This window comes from Glycine max, chromosome 7, assembly GCF_000004515.6.
Source record: "Glycine max cultivar Williams 82 chromosome 7, Glycine_max_v4.0, whole genome shotgun sequence".
Classification (NCBI taxonomy): domain Eukaryota; kingdom Viridiplantae; phylum Streptophyta; class Magnoliopsida; order Fabales; family Fabaceae; genus Glycine; species Glycine max.
The window spans coordinates 19,959,157-19,983,576 of record NC_038243.2 but is presented as its reverse complement, the minus strand read 5'-3'; the positions used below and the strand labels follow the sequence as shown (position 1 = coordinate 19,983,576).

At 33.4% G+C, this 24,420-nt stretch overlaps 1 protein-coding gene and 1 non-coding gene across 2 annotated transcripts; one reads left to right on the top strand and one right to left on the bottom strand.

The window, feature by feature from the left end:
• The first annotated feature begins 8,576 nt into the window (after positions 1–8,576).
• LOC100798564 (putative pentatricopeptide repeat-containing protein At5g13230, mitochondrial) lies at positions 8,577–11,926 on the top strand. Its single transcript, XM_003529139.5, has 2 exons — positions 8,577–9,114; positions 9,759–11,926. Exons 1-2 carry the CDS (start codon positions 8,708–8,710, stop codon positions 11,818–11,820), a joined length of 2,469 nt encoding a protein of 822 aa, XP_003529187.2. The 5' UTR covers positions 8,577–8,707; the 3' UTR covers positions 11,821–11,926.
• Positions 11,927–16,304: 4,378 nt separating this feature from the next.
• LOC113002259 (small nucleolar RNA R71) lies at positions 16,305–16,413 on the bottom strand. The gene has a single exon (XR_003267803.1). It is a non-coding gene; the product is annotated as a small nucleolar RNA R71 (small nucleolar RNA).
• Positions 16,414–24,420: the final 8,007 nt, after the last annotated feature.

Below are 24,420 nucleotides of genomic sequence, written 5' to 3'. Positions count from 1 at the left end.
GTTCATTTATTTTAGCCAACTTTTAGAATAAGATTTATTTTCATTTTTAATTATATTTTTGGGCTTATTTTTGGACTTGTAATGGGCTGCGACCTTTTATTGTTATTTTTAAGACTTTTAATTATTTGATTAGTTATTGGGCCTTGGGCCTAATTTAGGGTTATTAGTAGGAGTTATAAATAGACTCCTTAAATACTTTGTTGACAGTTTTTAATGAAATTTCAGATTAGACACAGTTAAGAGAGTGTCTCTCTTGCTTTTTGTGTAAAACCTTAGATTCTTATCAAAGAGTTCTATTCTTTGTGACGAATCATCCTCAACTTATCAATATCCAAAATTGTGACGTTGTTCTTTTCGTTTCCTTTTCTAATTCCATTGTTTTCTTTTTATTTTTCCCAATTTTAGAGAGTCCCAAATAGGTTCTCCAGCTTGTTGATGCTAAAAATTAGATCCGTAAATTAGGGTTCCATCAACAATGAAGGAGGTGCCAAGGTCGAGGAAGCCTACAGAAGGAGCCTGCCTGGTGCTACCTCAAGTTATTTTTGTGGCCTCGAATGATGAATGATACTTTGCCTATAAATACTAGCATAACCAAGAGAACTTCACCATTGTTGTGAGAGGCTGTTTTGCAAAGGGTGTTGAGGCAGCATTTTTGTACCAGTGAGGATGCGCTTTTGTGTTGGTTTGTGGTTTTCTTTTTTGTGAGCTTGTTATGTTGGTGGTGTTGTTGTGCTTTCAAACCTTACAAGTAAGTCCTCTTATTTTTTTTTGTATATATTCATTATTTGTTTAGTTTATTTTACTACTGTTGAAATTTAATTAGTTCTTAAATGTTTGTTATGGATGATGAAATTAGTCCCTTCTTAGAAAAAAAAGTGTGCTGTTATCTTTTATTTTATTTAATTTTTAGTTCATATTTAAGTAGAAAAGTATAGTATGATTTATTTTTTGTTGCCTTCCTTTAGTATGAAAATTTAGTACGAAATATGTCTTCATTTTTTACTTTCTAGAAAAAAATGTTATAGGAAATATTTGTTGCTATTTTTTTACTATGTAGAACAAAATATAGTATGATGCATTTGTTTAATTTTTTAAAGAAAATTATAGTAGAAAAGATCAATTGACATTTTTTGACTTTATAGAAAAAATATAATAGGAAATATATGTTGTCACTTTTTTTACTTTGTATTTTAAAACATAATAGAAAATATTTGTTATCATTTTGTTGCTTTGTAGAAGAAACTATAGTTCTATAAAAAAGCATATAATAAAAAAATTGTTTACATATTTTACTTTGTAGAAAAAAAATATAGTTGTAGGAAAAAATAGTAGAAATTTTTTGCAGCCATAACTTATTTATTAAATAAAAAACTTTTGATGCATTTTTTACTAAGTTACTTGATCATAAAATCTTATTATTGTCGTTTATTTTGATTGTTGTTTATAATCTTAATTTTTTTAATATATTTAATTAGATATGCAATAGATAATAACATATTAGTTACCAATTTCTATTGATGAAATTTTAAGGTTGAATATAATTTTTACCATGAGAGAAATTGCAGTCGTGGATACTGGTCCACGTGATGACTCACTGTTAAGAATGCAACACCTGCATGTGTTGGAAAATGTCTGGAATGATGAAGCAGATTGTGTTTTACGATCTAGGAGAGCCCAATGTCAACAAGGTAAACATAAAAAACAACTTGAACAACAAGATGAACTAATAGTGGTTCCAATTGAAATCAGAGAATTATTGGGTCAAACTGGTTTTCTTGGTGTTGCAAAAATTCCATTTTTCCATGTATGATAATACGTTGATATATGCACTTGTTGAGTGTTGGAGGCTAGAGACCTACACCTTTCACATGTGAGTTGGAGAGTGTTCAATCACACTCCAAGATGTTAGTATTTTGTTGGGTTTATCCGTTGATGGTGAACTTGTGACTGGTGTTGGTTCTAATGACTGGGCTCAATTATGACAAGATTTGTTGGAATTTACTCCAATTGGTACCGGTTTGAAAGGGAGTAGGGTGAAATTGAAATGGCTTAAACAACATTTAACAACATCTTTGAGCTTTTATTTTACCTTTGTTTGGAGGGTGGTCGTTGTCTGATGCTTGCAAACCTTCAACAATGTGGAAGGTATAGTTGGGGATCAGTCGTACTTGGTTTTTTTGTATCATGAATTGTACAAGACAACTAATTATGAAGCCAAATAAATTGGGGGAGCATGTTTGTTGGTTCAATTGTGGGCATGGGAAAGGTTTCCTTTCTTGGCACCATCTCCATCTCATCATCACACACTAGTTCAAGGTCTCCCCTTGGTGTATGATAGTTATGTAAACAATAAAACTTCCTTCAATTGTATTTTTTACTAGCCTTCATAGCATTTCAACTAATAGGTACTAGGGTAGTCAAAACCCTAATTTCACTAGTTGTAGGTGTGAAATCAAAATTTATCGAGAGAAGTTGGACAAGATGCAAACCCATGATGTAATCACTTATGAATATACTAATGCTTTTGTCTTGTTATGTTGTAAATTTTATGGGATTCGAACACACAACACATGCATTTTCTGCCTAGTCCCTCCTTCACTGACCAACTTTGGAAATTAGGATGCCACAAGTGATGGCAGGTAAGGTGGCGCCTCCTGTAAGAAATGAACAAGATGATGCCTCCTCTTCAAACAAAAAAAAGAATGTGTGGAGACCTTTTAGATGACGCTTCCTGTAGGCTAAGCACTGGGTGACGCCTTCTATTTCCACCTTGGGGAACATGCAGTCAAACCTACAACAAACATCACGTTGCATTGGAAATTAGTAAGCAAGGGTGATGACCCTCTCGATGGCGCCTCTTGTAGGCTAGACACTAGGTGCCGCCTCCTTCATTGGCACCACACTTGAAGTGGTGCCAAAGTCTAGGCATGCGCCTCTTACAAATGACAAAAGCATCAAATGCTAGGCGCCACTGTGAGTGGTACTCCTAAATTCTAGTGGGCAAAAGTCACCCCTAACCAATGATTTGTTTTGTATAACATCCACTCTAGTAATTTGCTTTATAAAAAAACCCAATTTGGTAGAAAAAAAAAGTCTAGAATCATGATACGACCACCATTGGACTTGCATCAAATCATTATACGACCATTGTTGAATGTCACAATTTAGGTTCCATTTCTATGTTTTTTTTATTTTGTTTCTTTTAGTGGTTTTTATTGTTCTTAGACGAAGAGAACAATTGGATTGCAAAATTTCAGTTTCGAATTGCATCGGATCTTCCCGTTGTTGTTGTCCTAAATAAGGAATTTGCTTCCACAATTGACTTGAGATCTTACCATGCCGGTATATGTTGCACTGAGATAGAAAGGTACAACTAAGAGATATTGTAGAGGCGTACGTCGCTGATATAACTTTTTAACACAATTTTTTCTATCCTGCTGAGCGTTACCCCAAAAAATTGGGTGTTATTTCAAGGTGAGGTGATAGAGGGATATTGTAGAGGCTAAGCTTAATCAGAATGCTTGGGATCTCGGAACCAATCTCTAATGCACAATAAATCACCTTGAGGTTTTTGCTATATACTACATTATTCTCTAATATATTTTCATATATATATTTTTTTGAAAAACACGTTGATATTTTTTTTGAGTAACATATATGTATTTAACATTATGAATTAATTATTTTGAGGTAATTTCAATTATTGAGAGAGGACGAGGTAATGGAAATTGAAAAACACGTTGATATTTTTTTTGAATAAATTACATAAGCCTTTCTTGTGGTTTGACAAAATTACACAAACCTCTTATGTTTTAACTACAAAAAAAACCCCTAAATGTTCACCAAATATTACACTATGCTCCCCTCACTAATTAAATTTGTTTATTGTTACACTAGCCAAACCATAAATTTGGACCCCTTTATCGCAAATAACCTATTATTCACTTAACTATTGCTACCGCGAACACGTTGTAATAACATTGTGTGAAATCAATGTGCATGAGATTTGTGGGGAAGTAACGACAGGGAGTGTTTGTTCGAAGCTGGTTCCAACCAACAGAGCGAGTGTTGCGGGAGTTACAACCATGATGCTAACTTTAGCGACTCAAAGTATTGCAACAACTTCTCCGCATGCCGTTTCAACATTGAGTTCCACTCCAGTAACCTATCGTTGCCCCCTGTCTCCACTCACTTTAATTTCCCGCTGCCGGCGCAGGTAATGGTTCCCATTGGCGGCAAAGACTTCGTCATCTTGGGATCACAAGTATGATGTGGATTTGTTGAATATTTTTTTTTAAGGATGTTGATAGATCGGATTTGACTAGTCTATTATTCAATCCTGTCAAAATTTTTACAGATTGAATCAAGTAAGGTGTGTACATTTTTATTATCGGACTAATTTAAACTCACTCAATCATTAATGGGTTGGATTGTTCAAATTTAAACATTTAAAAATTATTTTTTATTTTATTAATAATAATATTTTTTTGAATAATAATTTATTTTATCAAAGTATTGTTAATATTTAATTACTAAATATACTAAAAAAATTAAATTATGATAATATTTGATTAATAGAATTAATGATTTTAATATTTTTATTTTAAATAGAAATAAAATATAGGATTAACAATATTACTTTGTGGGTGACAACTTCACTTGAAGTTTGTGGGAGTGAATTGTATTATTGCTGCAGGGGATGTATATATATATGAGCAACTAATCTCCTTCTTTGTGCAGTTATTGTTTCCTTTCATATTATACCTGGGTCTCAAGGTGCTTATAGTGATTAGTTTAATTACTCTTTTTACTTCTCTACATTGGTGACAATAGTGGGATGGTTTGACTGCTTGGTACCTCCTTATTTATTTCTGTGAGGGATAAATGCATAGTAGCCACGTATGGTCTCATACCTGTAATCTTTCTGGTACCTTCAATAATATACATGTTTGTTTTGCTCATAAAAAAAAATCTATTAGGATGAAAAAATATAAACAAAATAAAAATAAAAATAAAAATTTAAAGAAACAAAAAAAATCTCGGGTGATTTAATTTAATAAATTATATTATCTAAAAATTAATGTGTTTTACATTAATAATTTAATTTATATATAATAATAATTTTAATTATATGTTATTTGTTGAGTCGGATTTAAAAAAAAAATCAATTAGTCAACTGATACATTGATCAGTCTGAGTTGAGTTTGATCAAAACTTTAAAAAATATATATAAATCAAACTAATTAGGTCGATTTAAGTTGGTTTAGATTCAGGAATTATCCATAGTTATGAATACCTCTATTTTTTTCTTCGTTCTCCGCAAATCATTTTATCTTTTGAGTGAATGAGCGTGAGAGTGTCGGATCTGAACAGCAATTGCATTTTGCATAAGTGGGAATGATGAAGGAGAGATTTACTAAGCTAAGCCGCTTCTTGGAAAAAAATAGAGGGTTTGTGTAAAAATAGAGGAAAAACTGTTGTAATTTTGTTAAACTTGATAAAGGGTTTGTGTAATTAATTTACTCTATTTTATATTTCTATTCAATGTGCCTCTAAAATTAAAATTTATATGTTTAATATATTTATTACAAAATAATATTTAATTTTTTGTTTAATAATTTCATATAAAAAATTAGTTGATTAAAATTTATATAATAATATAATTTTATATATAAATATATACTAAGATATATTAAAAAATATTTATTAAATATATTTCTATCACATAATATTTTAAATTGATTTATTAATGATAATATAATTTAAATTAGATTTCATGAGACCCAAAATTTCATTCACGGTAAACAATTTTGTTTGAGTTAAGTAAATATAGACAACAAAACTCTTTTTTTACTATATATTTAAACCTAATTAGTTAATAGGTTTAATACAAAATAATATTTTTAACTATATGATTAATAAAATATAAATTGAATTTGTGTTGATTAATTTTTATATAATTATTTATATATTTGTTACATAAATATACAACAAATTAATTTATTAAATATATTTTAGTTGCAAATAATTTTAAATTATTTAATCAATAATATTACAAATTGAATTAATTTCAATATTTTAGTAATTGTAGAGACCTCTACAATCATTCCCAAGGAGACAACAATGTTTAAGTAATAACTTTTAAATCCTATAAAATTATCTTTAATTAACTCAGAAATTATATAAAATATTTTTTGAAAAATTATTAATAAGAATTTTTTTATATAATTATATATAATGAGATTGAAAGTTTTATATAAAATATAATTAGTTAATATATTAATTACAAAATAATATTTTGACTCTATGATAATAACATCACAAATGAAATTTATATTGATTAGTAATGAAATATTAAAGTTAAGTATTTATTACATAAATATATACAAAATGAATTTATCAAATATATTTTATTTATAAAATAGTTTAAAATTACTTCTTCAATAATATCTTAAATTAAATTAATTGTATTTTTTATCATAAAAACTATATGTATCATGAGAGACAATCATGCTTGAGATATGTAATACTGAATATTTCCTTAATTTCATAATATTTGTGACAAACAATTTGATTGTGTTATCATTTTGGGTCATTTTCTTACAAAATCTGTACTTTCACTTCAAGAATAGCATTACAATAAGATAAACTTTGTCATATTCATCTAGATCAAAATCTGAATTTCTTTAAACTTTAAAAATAACTTTAAAATAAAACTTTTTTCTTTTATATAAGTGGTCTTTTAAGAAACAAATAAGATTTGTTTCTTTAAAAAAGTAAAAGATTGTTTATTTTAAGTAAAAACGATTTAGATAAACACATCAAAATTATAAAATTACTTATTTTATTAAAAATATTTTTCAAAAAATAAAACTTAACAAACTAGCCCAATATATATACATAAGTTCCCACATATAAAACATAAAAGAGTGAAAGTCCATCCAGGTTTGGGTAAATTAAAATAGTTTGTGACAAATAATTTTAGTGATTCATTAGTAAATAAATATTTATTTATTTCATGTAATAAGTAAGTATTTTTTCATTATTACTGAATATACTTCTTTGCAAATGATTCATAATAAAAGTATAATTATGTTACCAAAATTTATATTGTAAATATTAATCATTACTTTTATATCTCAACAATTAAATTAGGCAATTAAATTTAATGTTAAACAAAATTATTAATCATTACTTTTATATCATTAAATTATTGTATCATTACTTTTATATTGTAAATATTAATCATTATAATATATATATATATATATATATATATATATATATATATATATATATTATAATAATAACTATGTTTGATTCTAATTAAATTTAATGTTAAACAAAATTATTCAAACATACGGAAAAATAAATAATTATGTATAATTTTAATAAAACAATAAGTTTATTATTTGAACACATTTTATATAATATATCTTATTGTTATATGATTTATTATCTATTAAACATTGGATATTAAAGTTTATCATGTTTTTATCCTATTTTATTTTTATCTTGCTCTCATATCCTCTTCTTCTTATCTATCAAAGCTTAAAGTGAGTCATTTATGTGATATTGTTTTTCGTGTGAAAAGTAAATCAAGTCTAAACATTCTGTAACGAAAAAATGAAAAAAATAAAAAATTAAACAGCTAAAATATTACATAAAAGAGTGTTTTAAAAGATATAAATATATTTACTCTTTTCAAATTTGTTTAATCTTTTCATATAAATTTTGTATGTTTCAAAAATAAAAGATAAAAAACCATGATCATTTCATTAGTTTATATTTTGTTTTAAAACAAATAGATTACAAAAAAAAAAAAAACTTACGGTGATATAAGATTTTTGTTATTACTCGATATTTTATTTTAAAATAAAATATAAGAAATAACTTTAAATTATGCGTAAAGATTATGATGCTGATAATCCAACCAAATCGTTCCTAAACCGTAAGTAGATCAAAAAAATCGAAAAACCGTTTAAACCAAAACCCACAAAAACAAAAAAATCTAAAAAATTACATTAGTTTGATTTTCAGATCTTATTATAATAAATCAAATTAAATTGCACATTATAATTATATTGATTTTTATTGTAATAATTAATGATAAATATTAAATATTTTTTCATTTTATAACCAAGATATATATTTTATTTTCATATGTTAAAATATGATGTGCTAATATTGTTAAAAAATAGTGTTACATATGAGGTAATGCATACGTTATTATTATATTAAAAAAGATAGTTATATTATTTTATATTAATGTTAAATAGAAGTGATAATAATAATTTTTAATTAAAAATGTTAAAAAATTTAATAAAAATATAATTTATTTTTAAAACAATATAACATAATAATTATATAAGTTAATTTATAGATTTTAAATTATAATAATAGATAAAAAAACCATCTAACTAAATTGAGAAAATTAATTTAATTAGATTCAAATTTAATATTATATTTAAATCAAAATAAATTAAATCACATATCTATTTTATGGTTGATTCAAACATCCTTTTATATTTAGGAATCAAACAAAATCACACAACACAGCTTACATCCTTAAGAAAGATGAATATAATCTGTGCAAATACACAACTGGATGTAAAATTGAAATTGAAAGGTTGTTTTAGCCGCGAAAACAGAAGAAGAGAAGAATGGAGAGAGAGGGAATGAAGTAGCAGAAGTTTACATAGTTCACATGATCAGATCATTGGGTGATAGCACAAAGCTATTGAGGCTCGTTCTAATAGCGTCACACGGCAAGACTCGTTGTTCCAACAATTTCACGCCATGCTTCTATTTTACTCACCAAGCTGCGTTGGATATGGATTCCCATTCCTACGCCAACATGCTCCAACAAGCCATCCGAAACCGCGACCCCAACGCAGGGAAGAGCCTCCACTGCCACATTCTCAAGCACGGCGCGTCTTTGGACTTGTTCGCCCAGAACATTCTTCTCAACACCTATGTTCATTTCGGCTTTTTGGAGGACGCTTCCAAACTGTTCGACGAAATGCCCCTCACTAACACCGTTTCTTTCGTCACCTTGGCCCAGGGTTTCTCCCGTTCCCACCAATTCCAGCGCGCCCGTCGCTTGCTTTTAAGGTATGCGTCTTTCACAATTCCAACTGTTAGTTATTTACCAGTTAATTACTTGCTTGTAGGGACGATCGTAAACCAATCCAACAAAGTAAAAAAATTGAGCTTCTCTCAAAATCAATGCCCTGTTTAGATAAAACTTCTCAACGAACACGTATAGAGATAAGACAAGAAAATGAATCAAGTTTCTCTCATAAGTTAAAATTAGCTTATGGATCATAAGTTATAATCAACTTTTGGAGATGTCAAATAAGAGATTTTTTTTTTTAATACATTATCTTATGAATAAGAGATTTATAAGTTTTTTTTTTTTTTTTTTTGGTTGGATATCTTATGCATAAGTTGGGAAAACCTAATTCATTTTACCTTTTTTTCTTTTCTTATACTACGTACTTGTTGAGAAGTTTATTCAAATAGGACTGTAAAATCAATGTATGCACTTCAGCTTTTAAATAAATTAGATGGGGGAATTTCTATGAAAGTTAAGTACATAAGTTGATTTTAGTTTATAGGAGAAACTCAAATCATACTACCTTTATATTTTCTTCTCTTATAAATGCTTATGAAGAAATTCATCCAAACAGTCTCAGTTACTAGTTAGTTAGATTCAACTTTAATTTCTGTGAGTGTGACCTTTACCCCTAACACAGGTTGTTCAGAGAAGGATATGAGGTGAACCAGTTTGTTTTCACGACTCTTCTCAAGTTGCTGGTGAGCATGGATTTGGCTGATACATGTTTGAGTGTGCATGCATATGTTTATAAGCTTGGTCATCAGGCTGACGCGTTTGTTGGGACTGCGCTTATTGATGCTTATTCTGTCTGTGGAAATGTTGACGCTGCGCGTCAAGTTTTTGATGGAATTTATTTTAAGGACATGGTATCTTGGACTGGGATGGTGGCTTGCTATGCTGAGAATTACTGCCATGAGGATTCGTTGCTACTTTTCTGCCAGATGAGGATTATGGGGTATAGGCCAAACAATTTTACCATTTCTGCCGCACTTAAGTCCTGTAATGGTCTAGAAGCATTTAAGGTTGGGAAAAGTGTTCATGGATGTGCTTTGAAAGTGTGTTATGATAGGGATCTTTATGTTGGCATTGCACTGCTTGAATTGTACACTAAGTCAGGAGAGATTGCCGAGGCACAGCAGTTTTTTGAAGAAATGCCAAAAGATGATCTTATTCCTTGGAGTCTCATGATATCACGGTATGCTCAGAGTGATAAAAGTAAAGAGGCTTTGGAGTTGTTTTGTCGAATGAGGCAATCATCTGTTGTTGTCCCCAATAATTTTACATTTGCCAGTGTACTGCAAGCTTGTGCATCTTTGGTTTTGCTGAATTTGGGAAACCAAATTCATTCTTGTGTACTGAAAGTTGGTCTTGACTCAAATGTGTTTGTTTCAAATGCCCTCATGGATGTTTATGCCAAGTGTGGTGAAATTGAGAACTCCGTGAAATTATTCACGGGATCAACAGAGAAAAATGAGGTAGCTTGGAACACTATAATTGTTGGTTATGTTCAGTTAGGGGATGGGGAGAAAGCATTAAATTTATTTTCAAATATGCTTGGACTGGACATACAGCCAACTGAAGTGACATACTCAAGTGTTCTGCGTGCCTCTGCCAGTTTAGTGGCACTAGAGCCAGGGCGTCAAATTCATTCCTTAACTATCAAAACCATGTATAACAAGGATAGTGTAGTTGCAAATTCTTTGATAGATATGTATGCTAAATGTGGTAGAATTGACGATGCTCGACTAACCTTCGATAAGATGGATAAACAAGATGAAGTTTCATGGAATGCTTTAATTTGTGGATATTCTATACATGGCCTGGGTATGGAGGCTCTAAATTTATTTGATATGATGCAACAGAGTAATAGTAAACCTAATAAACTTACTTTTGTTGGTGTCCTCTCTGCATGTAGCAATGCAGGGTTGTTAGACAAAGGACGAGCTCACTTTAAGTCAATGTTACAAGACTATGGCATTGAACCATGTATAGAACATTATACTTGCATGGTTTGGCTTCTTGGAAGATCAGGTCAATTTGATGAAGCAGTTAAGCTCATTGGAGAAATTCCATTTCAGCCTAGTGTTATGGTGTGGCGTGCATTACTTGGTGCTTGTGTTATCCATAAGAATCTTGATCTGGGAAAAGTTTGTGCACAGCGTGTACTTGAGATGGAGCCCCAAGATGATGCAACCCACGTTCTTCTGTCAAACATGTATGCCACTGCAAAGAGATGGGACAATGTTGCTTATGTTAGGAAAAATATGAAAAAGAAAAAAGTGAAAAAGGAACCGGGCTTGAGCTGGGTTGAGAACCAAGGTGTGGTTCACTATTTCACTGTGGGAGACACCTCTCATCCTAACATTAAACTAATCTTTGCAATGCTTGAATGGTTATACAAGAAAACCAGGGATGCAGGGTATGTTCCTGATTGCAGTGTTGTTTTGCTTGATGTGGAGGATGATGAAAAGGAACGTCTCTTGTGGATGCATAGTGAAAGACTAGCCCTGGCTTTTGGACTGATTCAAATTCCATCTGGGTGTTCTATTCGTATCATTAAAAATCTTCGAATTTGTGTAGATTGTCATGCTGTTATAAAGTTGGTATCAAAAATTGTGCAGAGAGAAATTGTTATCAGAGATATAAATCGGTTCCATCATTTTCGGCAAGGTGTTTGCTCCTGTGGTGACTACTGGTAACTGATGATTTTTTTTTTTTTTTTACTTTCTTGGGGTATCTCTCATTGTGAAGCCAGTGCAAGTTCAGAATCTTTAAGGTAATTCAATATATGCAACATTGGCTGAATGTTTTAAATGATGATTTATATATTTTTATTACTTCACCAAACCCGACCACACTCATTTCACTCGTGTGGCATACAAAGCCAACGTCTACGGTCTACCGGTGCCATGCCACCTCCTGTGATGAGTTTTTGAACCTAGTCACAGGCTTGCTAACACTTATAATGAATTTCTTCTCGCAATACATGTAAAATTTATCTAACTAATGACTTTTAAGCATCTAAAAATAAAAAGTTCTAAATGTTTTTTAATTAATGTTTTGATGTAGTAGATAATTTATTATTATTTGATTTAGAGTGCCTTGTACAGTTATACTTTAGAAAAACCAGATGTATTAACTTTCATGTATAAAACACTCAAAGGTATATAATTAACTTCAATATCTATTATATATAAAATGTTTACTTTCTATACGTTGTCATGCTATAACTTTTTCATTGGAAATAATTCTAAATATGATTTTAAGATAATTATTATAAAAATTAATAAATTGTATCATATGATAATTTGTTATTTAATGGAAAATTTATTTTTATATATTATTTACCCATATATAAAAATTGACTCACTTTTTTAAAATAATTTAAAAATGATTTTGGACCAATTAACGATGGCTAAGACAGATTTTTGACTTATTGGGACTCTAATGCACAAATATTTTCAAATTAATGACCTATTTGTATAGTGATTATTTGGGACATTAATATGCTTACTTCTATCAAAATTTTGATGCTCGTATTCTAAACCTTTTTGATCTATTTTTATTTGATAGAAATAAATGTATAGCACGAGGGGATACTCGGCACACCCAAATCAAATACTCCCTTCGGCCATATATGCATCCTAAACAAACACCCCCTTTGACAATGTATCCGCAAACGTTGTATAGTACGTCTCGGTCCTCAACATGTGCAAACGAAGAGTATCATTTGGCAGTGATTATTACCAATAAACCCACTTAAGGGTAATGACTTGATTAGAAGTGTCTAAGCATGATTAGAAGGTGTATTACACAACAGATAATATGACGGGCAAACCCATAGATCCCAGGTCCAGTAAGGTTAGTATAAAAAGGAGTGAACCCCCTAAGTAAGAGGACTAATCTTTCCACTCTAAAATATTCACCACATACCATTAATGGCTCTGAGTCGAACCCTTATTTGAGCGTTGGAGTGCCTTTTGTAGGTATTCCACCTCTTTGCTCTTCTAGACACTTGTGCACCTAAGACTGTGACAAGGAACTAAAGGAAGAAGACCCTTCAACAAAAGGATAGGTATTCGATCCATTTGTGACAAGAAAATTTTGGTGCCCATCGTGGGGTCGTGTAAGACATATCTTGACCCCAAGAGTTCATGGCAATAACAAGAACTGGTACAAATACAACAACAATGGAGTAATCAGCTAATCACCACAACGAAGATGTTCACGTAGAAGATCAGACCGACCTATTTTTGATAGTTAGGGGACTATAGGCTCAGGTCTTCGAGATGCAAAAACACCACGCTGAGGAAATCATCACCCTTCGGTGCGAGAATGCTCACCTCTAGGAGTCGCACAGGTCGCAGAAACCTGAGGCTAACCTGCCAGAAAGAGGAGAGGCCGAATCAACCGCAATCGGCTTACATAATGCCACTAATCTGAGTGTGCGTTTGGGCGTTATGACCCCGTCCTTCAACACTTTGGTAAGACAATTGTTGTAGTTCAAGAAACCTTTCGTTCTAGGCATCATGGAGGCGACTCTTCCTTCCAACTGAAGAACCTGACCATTGAGAAGTACAATGGCACCACAAACCTGGACGAGCACCTAGATGTGTACATTACCCAGGTGAGCTTGAACACTACGCATGATGCAATCCTTTGTCAGGTATTCTCGACATCACTGAAGGGGCAGGCTGATGTGTCATTATTTTCTCCTATTTCTTAACCCTTTTTGCACCATTTTAATTACTGATTAGTCTTAATTGTCAAATTAATCATGCAGTTTTATCATTTGGGCCTATTGGACTAATTTTGTGTTTTTAATTTAATTTCAGGAGAATTATAAGCAATTGGGCTTGAATCCAGAATTGGGCTTAGACTTGAAGAGAGCAAACAATTTTATCAAATCTTATCTAGACTTTATCTTATCTAGATATTATTTAGATTTGATCTCATCTAGATATTATTTCATCTAGATCTTATCTTATCTAGATTTGATTTTATTTTATTTATGGGCTTGGATTTAAAACAGATCTGTAAGCTTTGGGGCTGAAAAACTCTATAACAGCACCAATGTTCTAGTTGAGCCCTCTTTCTTCTCTTTCTCCTTTATTTTCGTTTTTGCAATTCGAGTTCTGACTTTTCGTTTTAGCAATAAAATTTTGTTCTTCAATCTATAATTTCATTCTCTATTTGATTAATGGAAGGCTAAGTCCCCAGCGTTGTTTTCTCTTGAGGATCAAGCACAATTCTCTTTGAGGTTCTATTATTATTGTTAAATTCTTTTTTAGTTTTTTCCTCTTCACTAATTACTCTGAATTTGTTGCTATTAATTCATGCATGCTTAGTGCTTGATTAATTGTCTCTGCGCTTAATTTATGTTCATGCTTAACGATCGTTTATGAGAGTAATTGGTGTATGTGTTGCTTAATCACATAATGAATGCCTTATGTTGAATTTCACCTAGTAATTTAATTTAGGGTTGGATTAAGTGGTTGAACTGATAAAGGATAAATTCTTGCAACCTAGGATAAGAGACTTGCTTGTGAATCAAGGGGAAGCAACGTGTTTTAATTATGATATTTTCTAATTCACATTTATTCGCTGTTTAATTTACAAAAGCAAACAACCCCCCCCCCCCCCCCCAAATTCGTTACTATTTTCCTACTATTTGTCATGAACATTTGGTGTATCATTGCTCGTTGGGAAACGACCTAGGATCACTTCCTAGTTACTACATTTTAATGTTTATTTGATTCGGGTACGGCCTCGATCAAATTTGGCGCCGTTGCCGTGGAGCAGTGTCCAAAGGTTCATAATAGCTAGTAATTTGTGTTTTATGTTTAGTAGTTTTATGCTTTCGTGTGTTGTGTTAGTATTGAGTTAGTGTTGTGTTCGTATTGTGTTAGTGTGTTTAGAGTCTTGTTATTTTGTTTAGTGTGGTGTTTTCTTTTAGTTTTTCTGTTCAGTGCTTCCCCTGTTTTAGTTTTTGTATTTTGCTGTGAATAGTGCGTTGCGACGGATTTAGCGACCACTTTTGCTGAACTGGGAAACATGGTAGTAGTGAAAATCCCTTAGTGACAGATTTTAGAGACCACCCTTGTTGAATTAATTGGGATTTTTTGTTTTGGTAGCTATAGTTGTTATTTTTGGCTGAATTTTTTTGCGGTCACTTCTTTTGATCCATATTTTGTGGAAAAAATAGTTGGAGCCCTTAGTTTGGTCAGGTTTGAAAGTTCCAAAAGAGTAGCAAAATTGATTTTTGTTAAAACTTCAAACGATCATAACTTTTGCTCCGGTTATCAGAATCACAATTATTATATATGTATTTGGGGTAGAAAAAAATTTCCCATGCCATGACATCCCGCCATAGGCTGGCTGAGGTCTCCTTCTTCCAAAAATTGCGATTCTGTCAAAAGTTTTTTATTTTCCAAGTATTATTCTCTTATTTTTCTTAACTTATCACTTTTAGCTTCTATAGTTAGACTTTGAATTTTTGTTTGAAATTTTTTTTTCTATCTTCTCATCATTTTATAAGGTTGCTCACAAAATTTCAAGTCATTTGGATATCATTTAATGGTAGTTGTAGTTCAAACCTACACTGTTACTTGCATAAGAAGGCAACTAGTTGTGCATGCTGAATATAGTGTATGACTAGAGGCAATTCATCTGACTTACAACCCTTTGATCCTGAGATAGATAGGACATTTCATAGATTAGTTAGATATGATTTAGTACCTTTTGAGCATTCTGATCATTCTGTTATTGGTGATTTTGAGCATTATAGTTTTGAACATCCTGAGAACATGACATAACCTCCACCCTGTGAGAGGACTCTACGGGAAATGGTTGCACCTGATTTTACCTACAAAAGCTTGTACATCCAATACCCTGATGAGGATGTCCCATATGTTTTTAAAATGGACTGATCCATTTGCTTCCAAAGTTTCATGGCCTTGCAGGTGAAGACCTACACAAACATTTGAAAGAATTCCATATTGTTTGCTCCACCATGAAACCCCCAGATGTCCAAGAGGATCACATATTTCTGAAGGCCTTTCCCTATTCTTTAGAGGGAGTGGCAAAAGACTGGCTTTATTACCTTGCTCCACGGTCCATCACGAGCTGGGATGACCTCAAGAGAGTATTCTTAGAATTTTTTTTACCTGCTTCTAGGACCACGACCATCAGAAAGGATATTTCAGGTATTAGACAACTCAGTGGAGAGAGCCTATATGAATACTAGGAGAGATTTAAAAAATTATGTGCCAGTTGCCTTCACCACCAGAGTTTAGAGCAGCTTCTTCTCCAATATTTTTATGAAGGACTTAGTAACATGGAGAAGTATGATAGATGCTGCCAGTGGTGGAGCCCTTAGAGACATGACCCCTGTTGAAGCCAGAAATTTAATTGAGAAGATGGCTTCAAACTCCCAACAATTTAGTGCCAGAAGTGATGCTATTATCATTAGAGGAGTGCATGAAGTAGCCACAAATTCCTCTTCATCAGCCGAGACTAAGAAGCTTGAAGGTAAACTAGATGCCTTGGTTAACCTGGTAACCCAACTGGCCATGAATAAAAAATCTACACCTATCGTCAGACTCTGTGGTTTATGCTCCTCCGCCGACCACCACACAGACCTTTGCCCTTCTGTGCAACAATCTGAAGCAATTGAACAACCTGAAACTTATGCTGCAAACATCTACAATAGACCTCCTCAACCTCAGCAGCAAAATCAACCACAACAAAATAATTATGACCTCTCCAGCAACAGGTACAATCCCGGGTGGAGGAATCATCCCAACCTTAGATGGTCGAATCCTTCACAACAGTAGCAGCAACAACAACAACCTTATTTTCAAAATGTTGCTGGTCCAAGCAGACCATACGTTCCTCCACCAATCCAGCAACAACAACAGGAACAGCCCCAGAAACAACAAACAGTTGAGGCTCCTCCGCAACCTTCCCTTGAAGAACTTGTGAGGCAAATGACTATGCAAAACATGCAGTTTCAACAAGAGACCAGAGCCTCCATTCAGAGCTTAACTAATTAGATGGGACAATTGGCTACACAGTTAAATCAACAACAGTCCCAAAATTCTGACAGATTACCTTCTCAATTTGTCCAGAATCCCAAAAATGTGAGTGCCATTGCATTGAGGTCGGGAAAGCAGTGTCAAGAACCTCAACCAACAACATCTTCCTCATTTGCAAATGAACCTGCCCAACTCCACTATAATCCAGAAAAAGATGATAACAAAAATGTAAAGAGTAAGTCACCTAACAATTTCTATGCAGGTGACTCTAAAGAGAAGCATCATATCCCTCTTCCATTCCCTCAAAGAGCAATTTCCAACAAAAAAAATAGAAGAGACAGAGAAGGAAATCTTGGAAACATTTAGAAAAGTAGAAGTAAACATACCTCTGCTGGATGCAATAAAGCAAATACCAAGATATGCTAAATTCTTGAAGGAGTTGTGCACTAATAAGCGGAAGCTTAAAGGAAGTGAAAGAATTAGTATGGGCAGAAATGTCTCCGCATTGATTGGTAAATCTGTTCCCCAAATCCCTGAAAAATGTAAAGATCCAGGTACATTCAGCATACCTTGTATTATAGGGAACAATAAGTTTGACAATGCCATGCTAGATTTAGGAGCTTCTGTTAGTGTGATGCCTCTGTCTATTTTTAATTCTCTATCTCTTGGTCCCTTGCAGTCAACTGATGTGGTAATTCATTTAGCTAATAGAAGTGTTGCCTATCCTATTGGTTTCATAGAGGATGTACTAGTTAGAGTTGGTGAACTGATTTTCCCTGTTGATTTTTATATTTTGAATATGGAGGAGGGATTTTGTAAAGGATCAGTTCCCATCATTCTAGTCAGACCTTTTATGAAAACTGCTAGAACTAAGATAGATGTATATGCAGGCACACTATCTATGGAGTTTGGTGATATAACTGTTCATTTTAATATTCTTGATGCTATGAAACACCCATATGAAGATCTTTCTGTATTTCATGCTGAAATAATTGACCATATTGTTGATGAATACATGACCGATCTTCATTCTAATCTGCATGCCTGTCACTCTTCATGCATTGAATCTGAATTTGTACTTGATCATATATCTGAATTTGATGCTGAGAGTGAATCTGAAATTGATATTAATTACATGTCGGGTGATGTTTTACCTCTTGAGATTGATTTTCTAGAGTCAGATAGAACTAACCATGTTTCAAGAAGTACACATACCTCTGACTTTCTTTATGAGGTACAGGCTGAGAAACCATCTCTTTATACCATTATCCAGCCGCCCACACCAGAATTGAAGCCTCTGCCATCAAATTTAAAATATGCTTATTTGGATGATAGAAAAAGTTTTCCAGTAATTATATCTGCCTCCCTTGCTGATGAGCAAGAGGAGAAGCTGTTATCAGTTCTCAAGAAGCATAAGAAGGCTATAGGCTGGACCCTGGCAGACATTCCTGGTATGAGCCCATCCACATGTATGCATCGGATAAATTTAGAAGATGAGGCTAAACCAGTAAGACAACCATAAAGAAGACTCAACCCGGTGATTCTTGATGTAGTGAAGAAGGAGGTAATCAAGATTTTGCAAGCTGGAATCATTTATCCTATCTCCGATAGCCAATGGGTGAGTCCCGTCCAGGAAGTCCCGAAGAAAACCGGCCTCATCGTGATAAAAAATGAGAAGGAGGAGCTGATTCCTACTCGGGTGCAGAACAGTTGGAGAGTCTGCATCGACTATAAGAGGCTGAACCAGGTTACCAAAAAGGACCATTTTCCACTGCTATTCATTGACCAAATGCTTGAACGCCTGGCAGTGATCAGGTCATTAGACGATGCATCCCAGATCATGAAACTGACTCAGTCCTGCAGTTCTGTCATTCTTCCGCACTGGGAGGTCATCTAGGTGTTCAAAGGATAGCTCGCAAAGTGCTTGACTGTGGCTTTTATTGGCCCACCATCTTTAAAGATGCGTGGAAGATTTGTAGCACTTGTGAGCAGTGTCAAAGAGCAGGAAGTGCACTTACATGGCGACAACAAATGCCTCAACAACCTATGCTATTCTATGAGGTGTTTGATGTCTGGGGCATAGATTTCATGGGCCTTTTTCCTGTCTCTTTTGGTTATGTTTACATTCTCCTTGCAGTTGATTATGTTTCAAAATGGGTGGAAGCCAAGCCCACTAGAACTAATGATGCTAAGGTTGTTGCAGATTTTGTCAGATCTAATCTGTTTTGCAGGTTTGGAGTACCTAAAGCAATCGTTAGTGATCAAGGAACCCATTTTTGCAACAAATCAATGCATGCCTTGCTTAAAAAGTACGGGGTTGTACACAGGGTATCCACACCATACCACCCCCAAACCAATGGACATGCAGAAATTTCTAACAGGGAGATCAAGAGAATTTTAGAGAAGAATGTGCAACCAAGCAGGAAAGATTGGAGTACCAGGCTTGATGATGCTCTTTGGGCACATAGGACTGCCTACAAAGTAACCATAGGAATGTCTCCTTATCGGGTTGTCTTTGGAAAGGCATGTCATCTTCCAGTGGAGATTGAGCACAAAGCATACTGGGCTGTGAAGACCTGCAACTTCTCTATGGATCAAGCTGGTGACGAAAGAAAGTTGCAACTGAGTGAGTTAGATGAGATTCGCCTAGAAGCCTGTGAGAATGCCAAGTTCTACAAAGAAAAGACCAAGAAGTTCCATGATAGCATGATAATTAAGAAGGACTTCATGGTTGGGCAAAAAATGTTATTGTATAATTCTAAGCTCGGACTCATAAATGGTAAGTTGAGGTCTAAGTGGATTGGTCCTTTTGTTGTTACTAATGTTTTTCCTTATGGTACAATTGAGATCAAAAGCGACTCCACAAACAAGAGCTTCAAGGTCAATGGACACCAACTTAAGCCATTCCTCACAAACCCTTCTTTAGTGGACGTAGTGGTGGAAAAGACTTCCTTACTCCACCCTACTCTTCCTCCACCATGACTTAGGGAGTTTTTCTTTTTCTATCTCCTTCTTTACTTTTATTACATTTGTCTGATTCTATTTGATGGTTTAATTGCTTTTAATCTTTTAATTGTGCTACATTGAGGACAATGTGTTGTTTAAGTATGAGGGGGAGTGTTCTTTGGTTTTGGTTTTGCTAGTTTTGTTAATTTTGTTAGTTGTGTTAAATTTGTTAATTTTGTTAGTTTTGTTGGGTTTCTAGTTTAATATTTTAGGTCAATTCTGTTTGCATGTACAACTTTGCATATTTTTCTTTGAATTATAGGATATGTTCAAGAAATGGGTAATTGTTCTGAAAATAAAAGTCTCTTGACATTTTGTGATTTGAAATCCTTGTTTTTCCTCTACATGTCATGATAGTTTTGAAAGCTCAATTTGAAAGTGATAAGTTTACCTTTGTGAGAATTTGAGCCATCCATCATCATAAATTTTTGGTGTGTTTTGCCCCATTGATTGCTTGCACAATAGTCTTGGCTTGATTCTCGTTGATGCTTCCTAATTCACATGCATATTTGGAAATGATTTAGGCAATTTTGTTCGTATAAGCCTCTAGCCAAATGGACTTACCTTGATTAATTCCTTTGATAGCCCTTTTGAGCCTTGTTTCCCTTTCCTTGTTTTGAAGCTCACTACAAGCCTTAAGTGAAAAACCATGATATCACCTTACCTTTAAGGAATTTTGGAGCTTTGGAATTGTTTTGGGAATAAGTGTGGGGGGGTTTTTGTTGGATAACATGTTTTGTTGGCTATGCTTCATGATGTATTTTTGGGCCATACTGATGTACATTGTATATGGGTTAAATGTTGGACATGCTGCTGAATGATATGATAGTTCTTAAATGCTATAGTTCAAAAAAAAAAAAAATTCAAGTTGACTCAATTCGAAAAGAAAGAGGCAATAAAGTTTAGTGAATAGGATCTTAAATGGAAAAAGAATGACGAGACTCTTGGCTCTACTCTTTGCGTTTAAAATTTTATCTTTAGGTTTTCTTATTTTTTCTTAATATGCACTTATTCCCCATTGCTCCTCTATTCCTTTGAGATTTAGCTACTTATTCCATATTTTTTCCCTACCTTGTCCTTGGCCCCATTACAACCTTAAAAGACCTTTTGATCCTCATGTGCTTGTGTTTATGGGTTGATTGTCAATTTTAGAATCTTGCCAAGTTTATGTGGTGTTGGTTTTCATGGGTGCTTTGAGGGTAAATAGTAGCCTAGACACTTGAGAGATAGAGTATATATCTTGTGAGGCTTTATCACTTTTCATTCTTGAGCTGATTAACTATTTTGCCATGATTGGGTTGCTTGGATGATTTTCACGAATGTCATGACTCTTTGGATCTCTTCATGTTAGATGTTACCCATTCCTTTCATTCCTTGATGTTCATTGAGAAATATGTAAATGTTTTTGTTTGTCTCTCTTTGATATCCTTGGATTTTGTTCTTTATTTCATTTTGCCCAGGAGTGCAAAAGGCTAAGTATGGGGGGTTTTGATGTGCCATTATTTTCTCCTATTTCTTAACCTTTTTTGCACCATTTTAATTACTGATTAGTCTTAATTGTCAAATTAATCATGCAGTTTTATCATTTGGGCCTATTGGACTAATTTTGTGTTTTTAATTTTATTTTAGGAGAATTATAAGCAATTGGACTTGAATCCAAAATTGGGCTTGGACTTGAAGAGAGCAAAAAATTTTATCAAATCTTATCTAGACTTTATCTTATCTAGATATTATTTAGATTTGATCTCATCTAGATATTATTTCATCTAGATCTTATCTTATCTAGATTTGATTTGATTTTATTTATGGGCTTGGATTTAAAACAGATCTGTAAGCTTTGGGATTGAAAAACTATATAACAGCACCAAGGTTCTAGTTGAGCCCTCTCTCTTCTCTTTCTCCTTTATTTTCGTTTTTGCAATTCGAGTTCTGACTTTTCGTTTTAGCAATAAAATTTCGTTCTTCAATCTATAATTTCGTTCTCTATTTGATTAATGGAAGGCTAAGTCCCCAGCGTTGTTTTCTCTTGAGGATCAAGCACAATTCTCTTTGAGGTTCTATTATTATTGTTAAATTCTTTTTCAGTTTTTTCCTCTTCACTAATTACTCTGAATTTGTTGCTATTAATTCATGCATGCTTAGTGCTTGATTAATTGTCTCTGCGCTTAATTTACGTTCATGCTTAACGATCGTTTATGAGAGTAATTGGTGTATGTGTTGCTTAATCACATAATGAATGCCTTATGTTGAATTTCGCCTAGTAATTTAATTTAGGGTTGGATTAAGTGGTTGAACTGATAAAGGATAAATTCTTGCAACCTAGGATAAGAGACTTGCTTGTGAATCAAGGGGAAGCAACGTGTTTTAATTCTGATATTTTCTAATTCACATTTATTCGCTGTTTAATTTACAAAAGCAAACAACCCCCCCCCCCCCCAATTCGTTACTATTTTCCTACTATCTGTCATGAACATTTGGTGTATCATTGCTCGTTGGGAAACAACCTAGGATCACTTCCTAGTTACTACATTTTAATGTTTATTTGATTCGGGTACGGCCTCGATCACAGACCCTTCATTGCTTCACACGACTGCCCCCTAACTTCGTGAACTCGTTCGACACCTTGACTGCCCGCTTTGGAACATAGTTCACCATTAGTCGACCTCACCACCTAACGTCTATGACCCTCATCAACATACGATAGGAGAAAAAGAAGCCGTTGTGGACCTTCATGGAAAATTTCGAAAATGTCTCATTGAATATTAAAAACTTGGACCCAGAAGTGACTATACACCATAATGGTGTTATGGCCAGGACCTTTTGTGAACAACCTATGCAAGAAACAAACATCTAATCTCGATGAATTGTGAACGAGAGTGGCCAAGTATATGCAGATGGAGGAGTTGATCTGTTGGATCAAGTGGCCTCGGAATAATTAAGAAGGGGGGGTTGAATTAATTATGAACGTGTCTTGACTAATTAAAAATTTATCCTTCTTAATATTACTAGATTTAATTAGGCTTTACTACTAAGTTATGAGAAAGTAAAGAACAAAAACAATAAATTAGACAAAAGTAAAGCAGAAATAAAAAGTACACAGCGGAAAGATAAAGAGTGTAGGGAAGAAGAAGACAAACACAAGATTTATACTAGTTCAGCCACAACCCATGCCTACGTCCAGTCCCTAAGCAACCACCGGTTCTTGAGATTTCCAATAACCTTGTAAAATCCCTTACAAGCAAAGATCCACAAGGGATGTACCCTCCCTTGTTCTCTTTGAACAGCCAATTGGATGTACCCTCCACTTGAACTGATCCACAAGAGATGTATCCTCTCTTGTTCTCAGTAATAACCCAAGTAGATATACCCTCTACTTGTACCACAAAGGATGTACCCTCCAATGTGTTAAGACAAAGAATTTTTAGGCGGTTAGTCCCTTGAATCTTTGTAAGGGAAAACAAAAGATATCTTAGGTAGTTAGTCATTTGAAATCTTTTGTTTAAAGAGAAGAGGAAGAATCAAAAGAATTCTCAGACGGTTAGTCCTTTGAATCTTTTGGCAAGAGGGAGAAGGAAGAAAAGATAGCACACTTTTGTTTTCTGCAGAATTTCCACTTGCAGAAAAACAAAGTTTTGAAAACAAAGTTTAGAAAGCTTTTTGGCAAAGAAAAAGCAATGGGCAATGGTTAGAGAAAGATTGTGAAAAAGGATTGTTTGGAAGGATATCATACATTTTTTGAACATGTGCCAAAGTCATGCTGTTATAGACTCTTCATGTCTGGTCAAAGAAACCATTGGAAGAGTTATGACTTTCGAGAAAACCATGTTAAGAGTTATAACTCTTAAATTTTTCTTTAAAACTATTCACTGGTAATTGATTACCATAAAGGTGTAATCGATTACACAATGTATTTTATGAAAAGTTGTGACTCTTCACAATTGGAGTTGAATTCCAACGTTCAGATTCACTTGTAATCGATTACACTATTTGAAAATCATTTTGGAATGTTATAAATCATTTGAAAACATTTTGAAAACCAAACTGGTCACTGGTAATCGATTACTGATAACTGGTAATCGATTACCAGAGAGTAATCACTCTGGTAACTTAGAAAATTTGAGAAAATTCTTTTCTAAAACAAAACTGTGCTATTTGGTTTTTGAAAAATTCTTTTAATACTTATCCTATATGAAGTCTTGACTTGTTGCTTCTTGCTATCTTCTCTTGAATCTTGAATCTTGGATTGGATTCCTTGAT

Bases quoted from the DNA above. Each gene is read 5' to 3' on its own strand.
- LOC100798564 (XM_003529139.5), top strand. From the start codon at position 8,708: ATGATCAGATCATTGGGTGATAGCACAAAGCTATTGAGGCTCGTTCTA. The intron at 9,115-9,758 runs GTATGCGTCTTT...CCCCTAACACAG, and splicing joins GCCCGTCGCTTGCTTTTAAG to GTTGTTCAGAGAAGGATATG.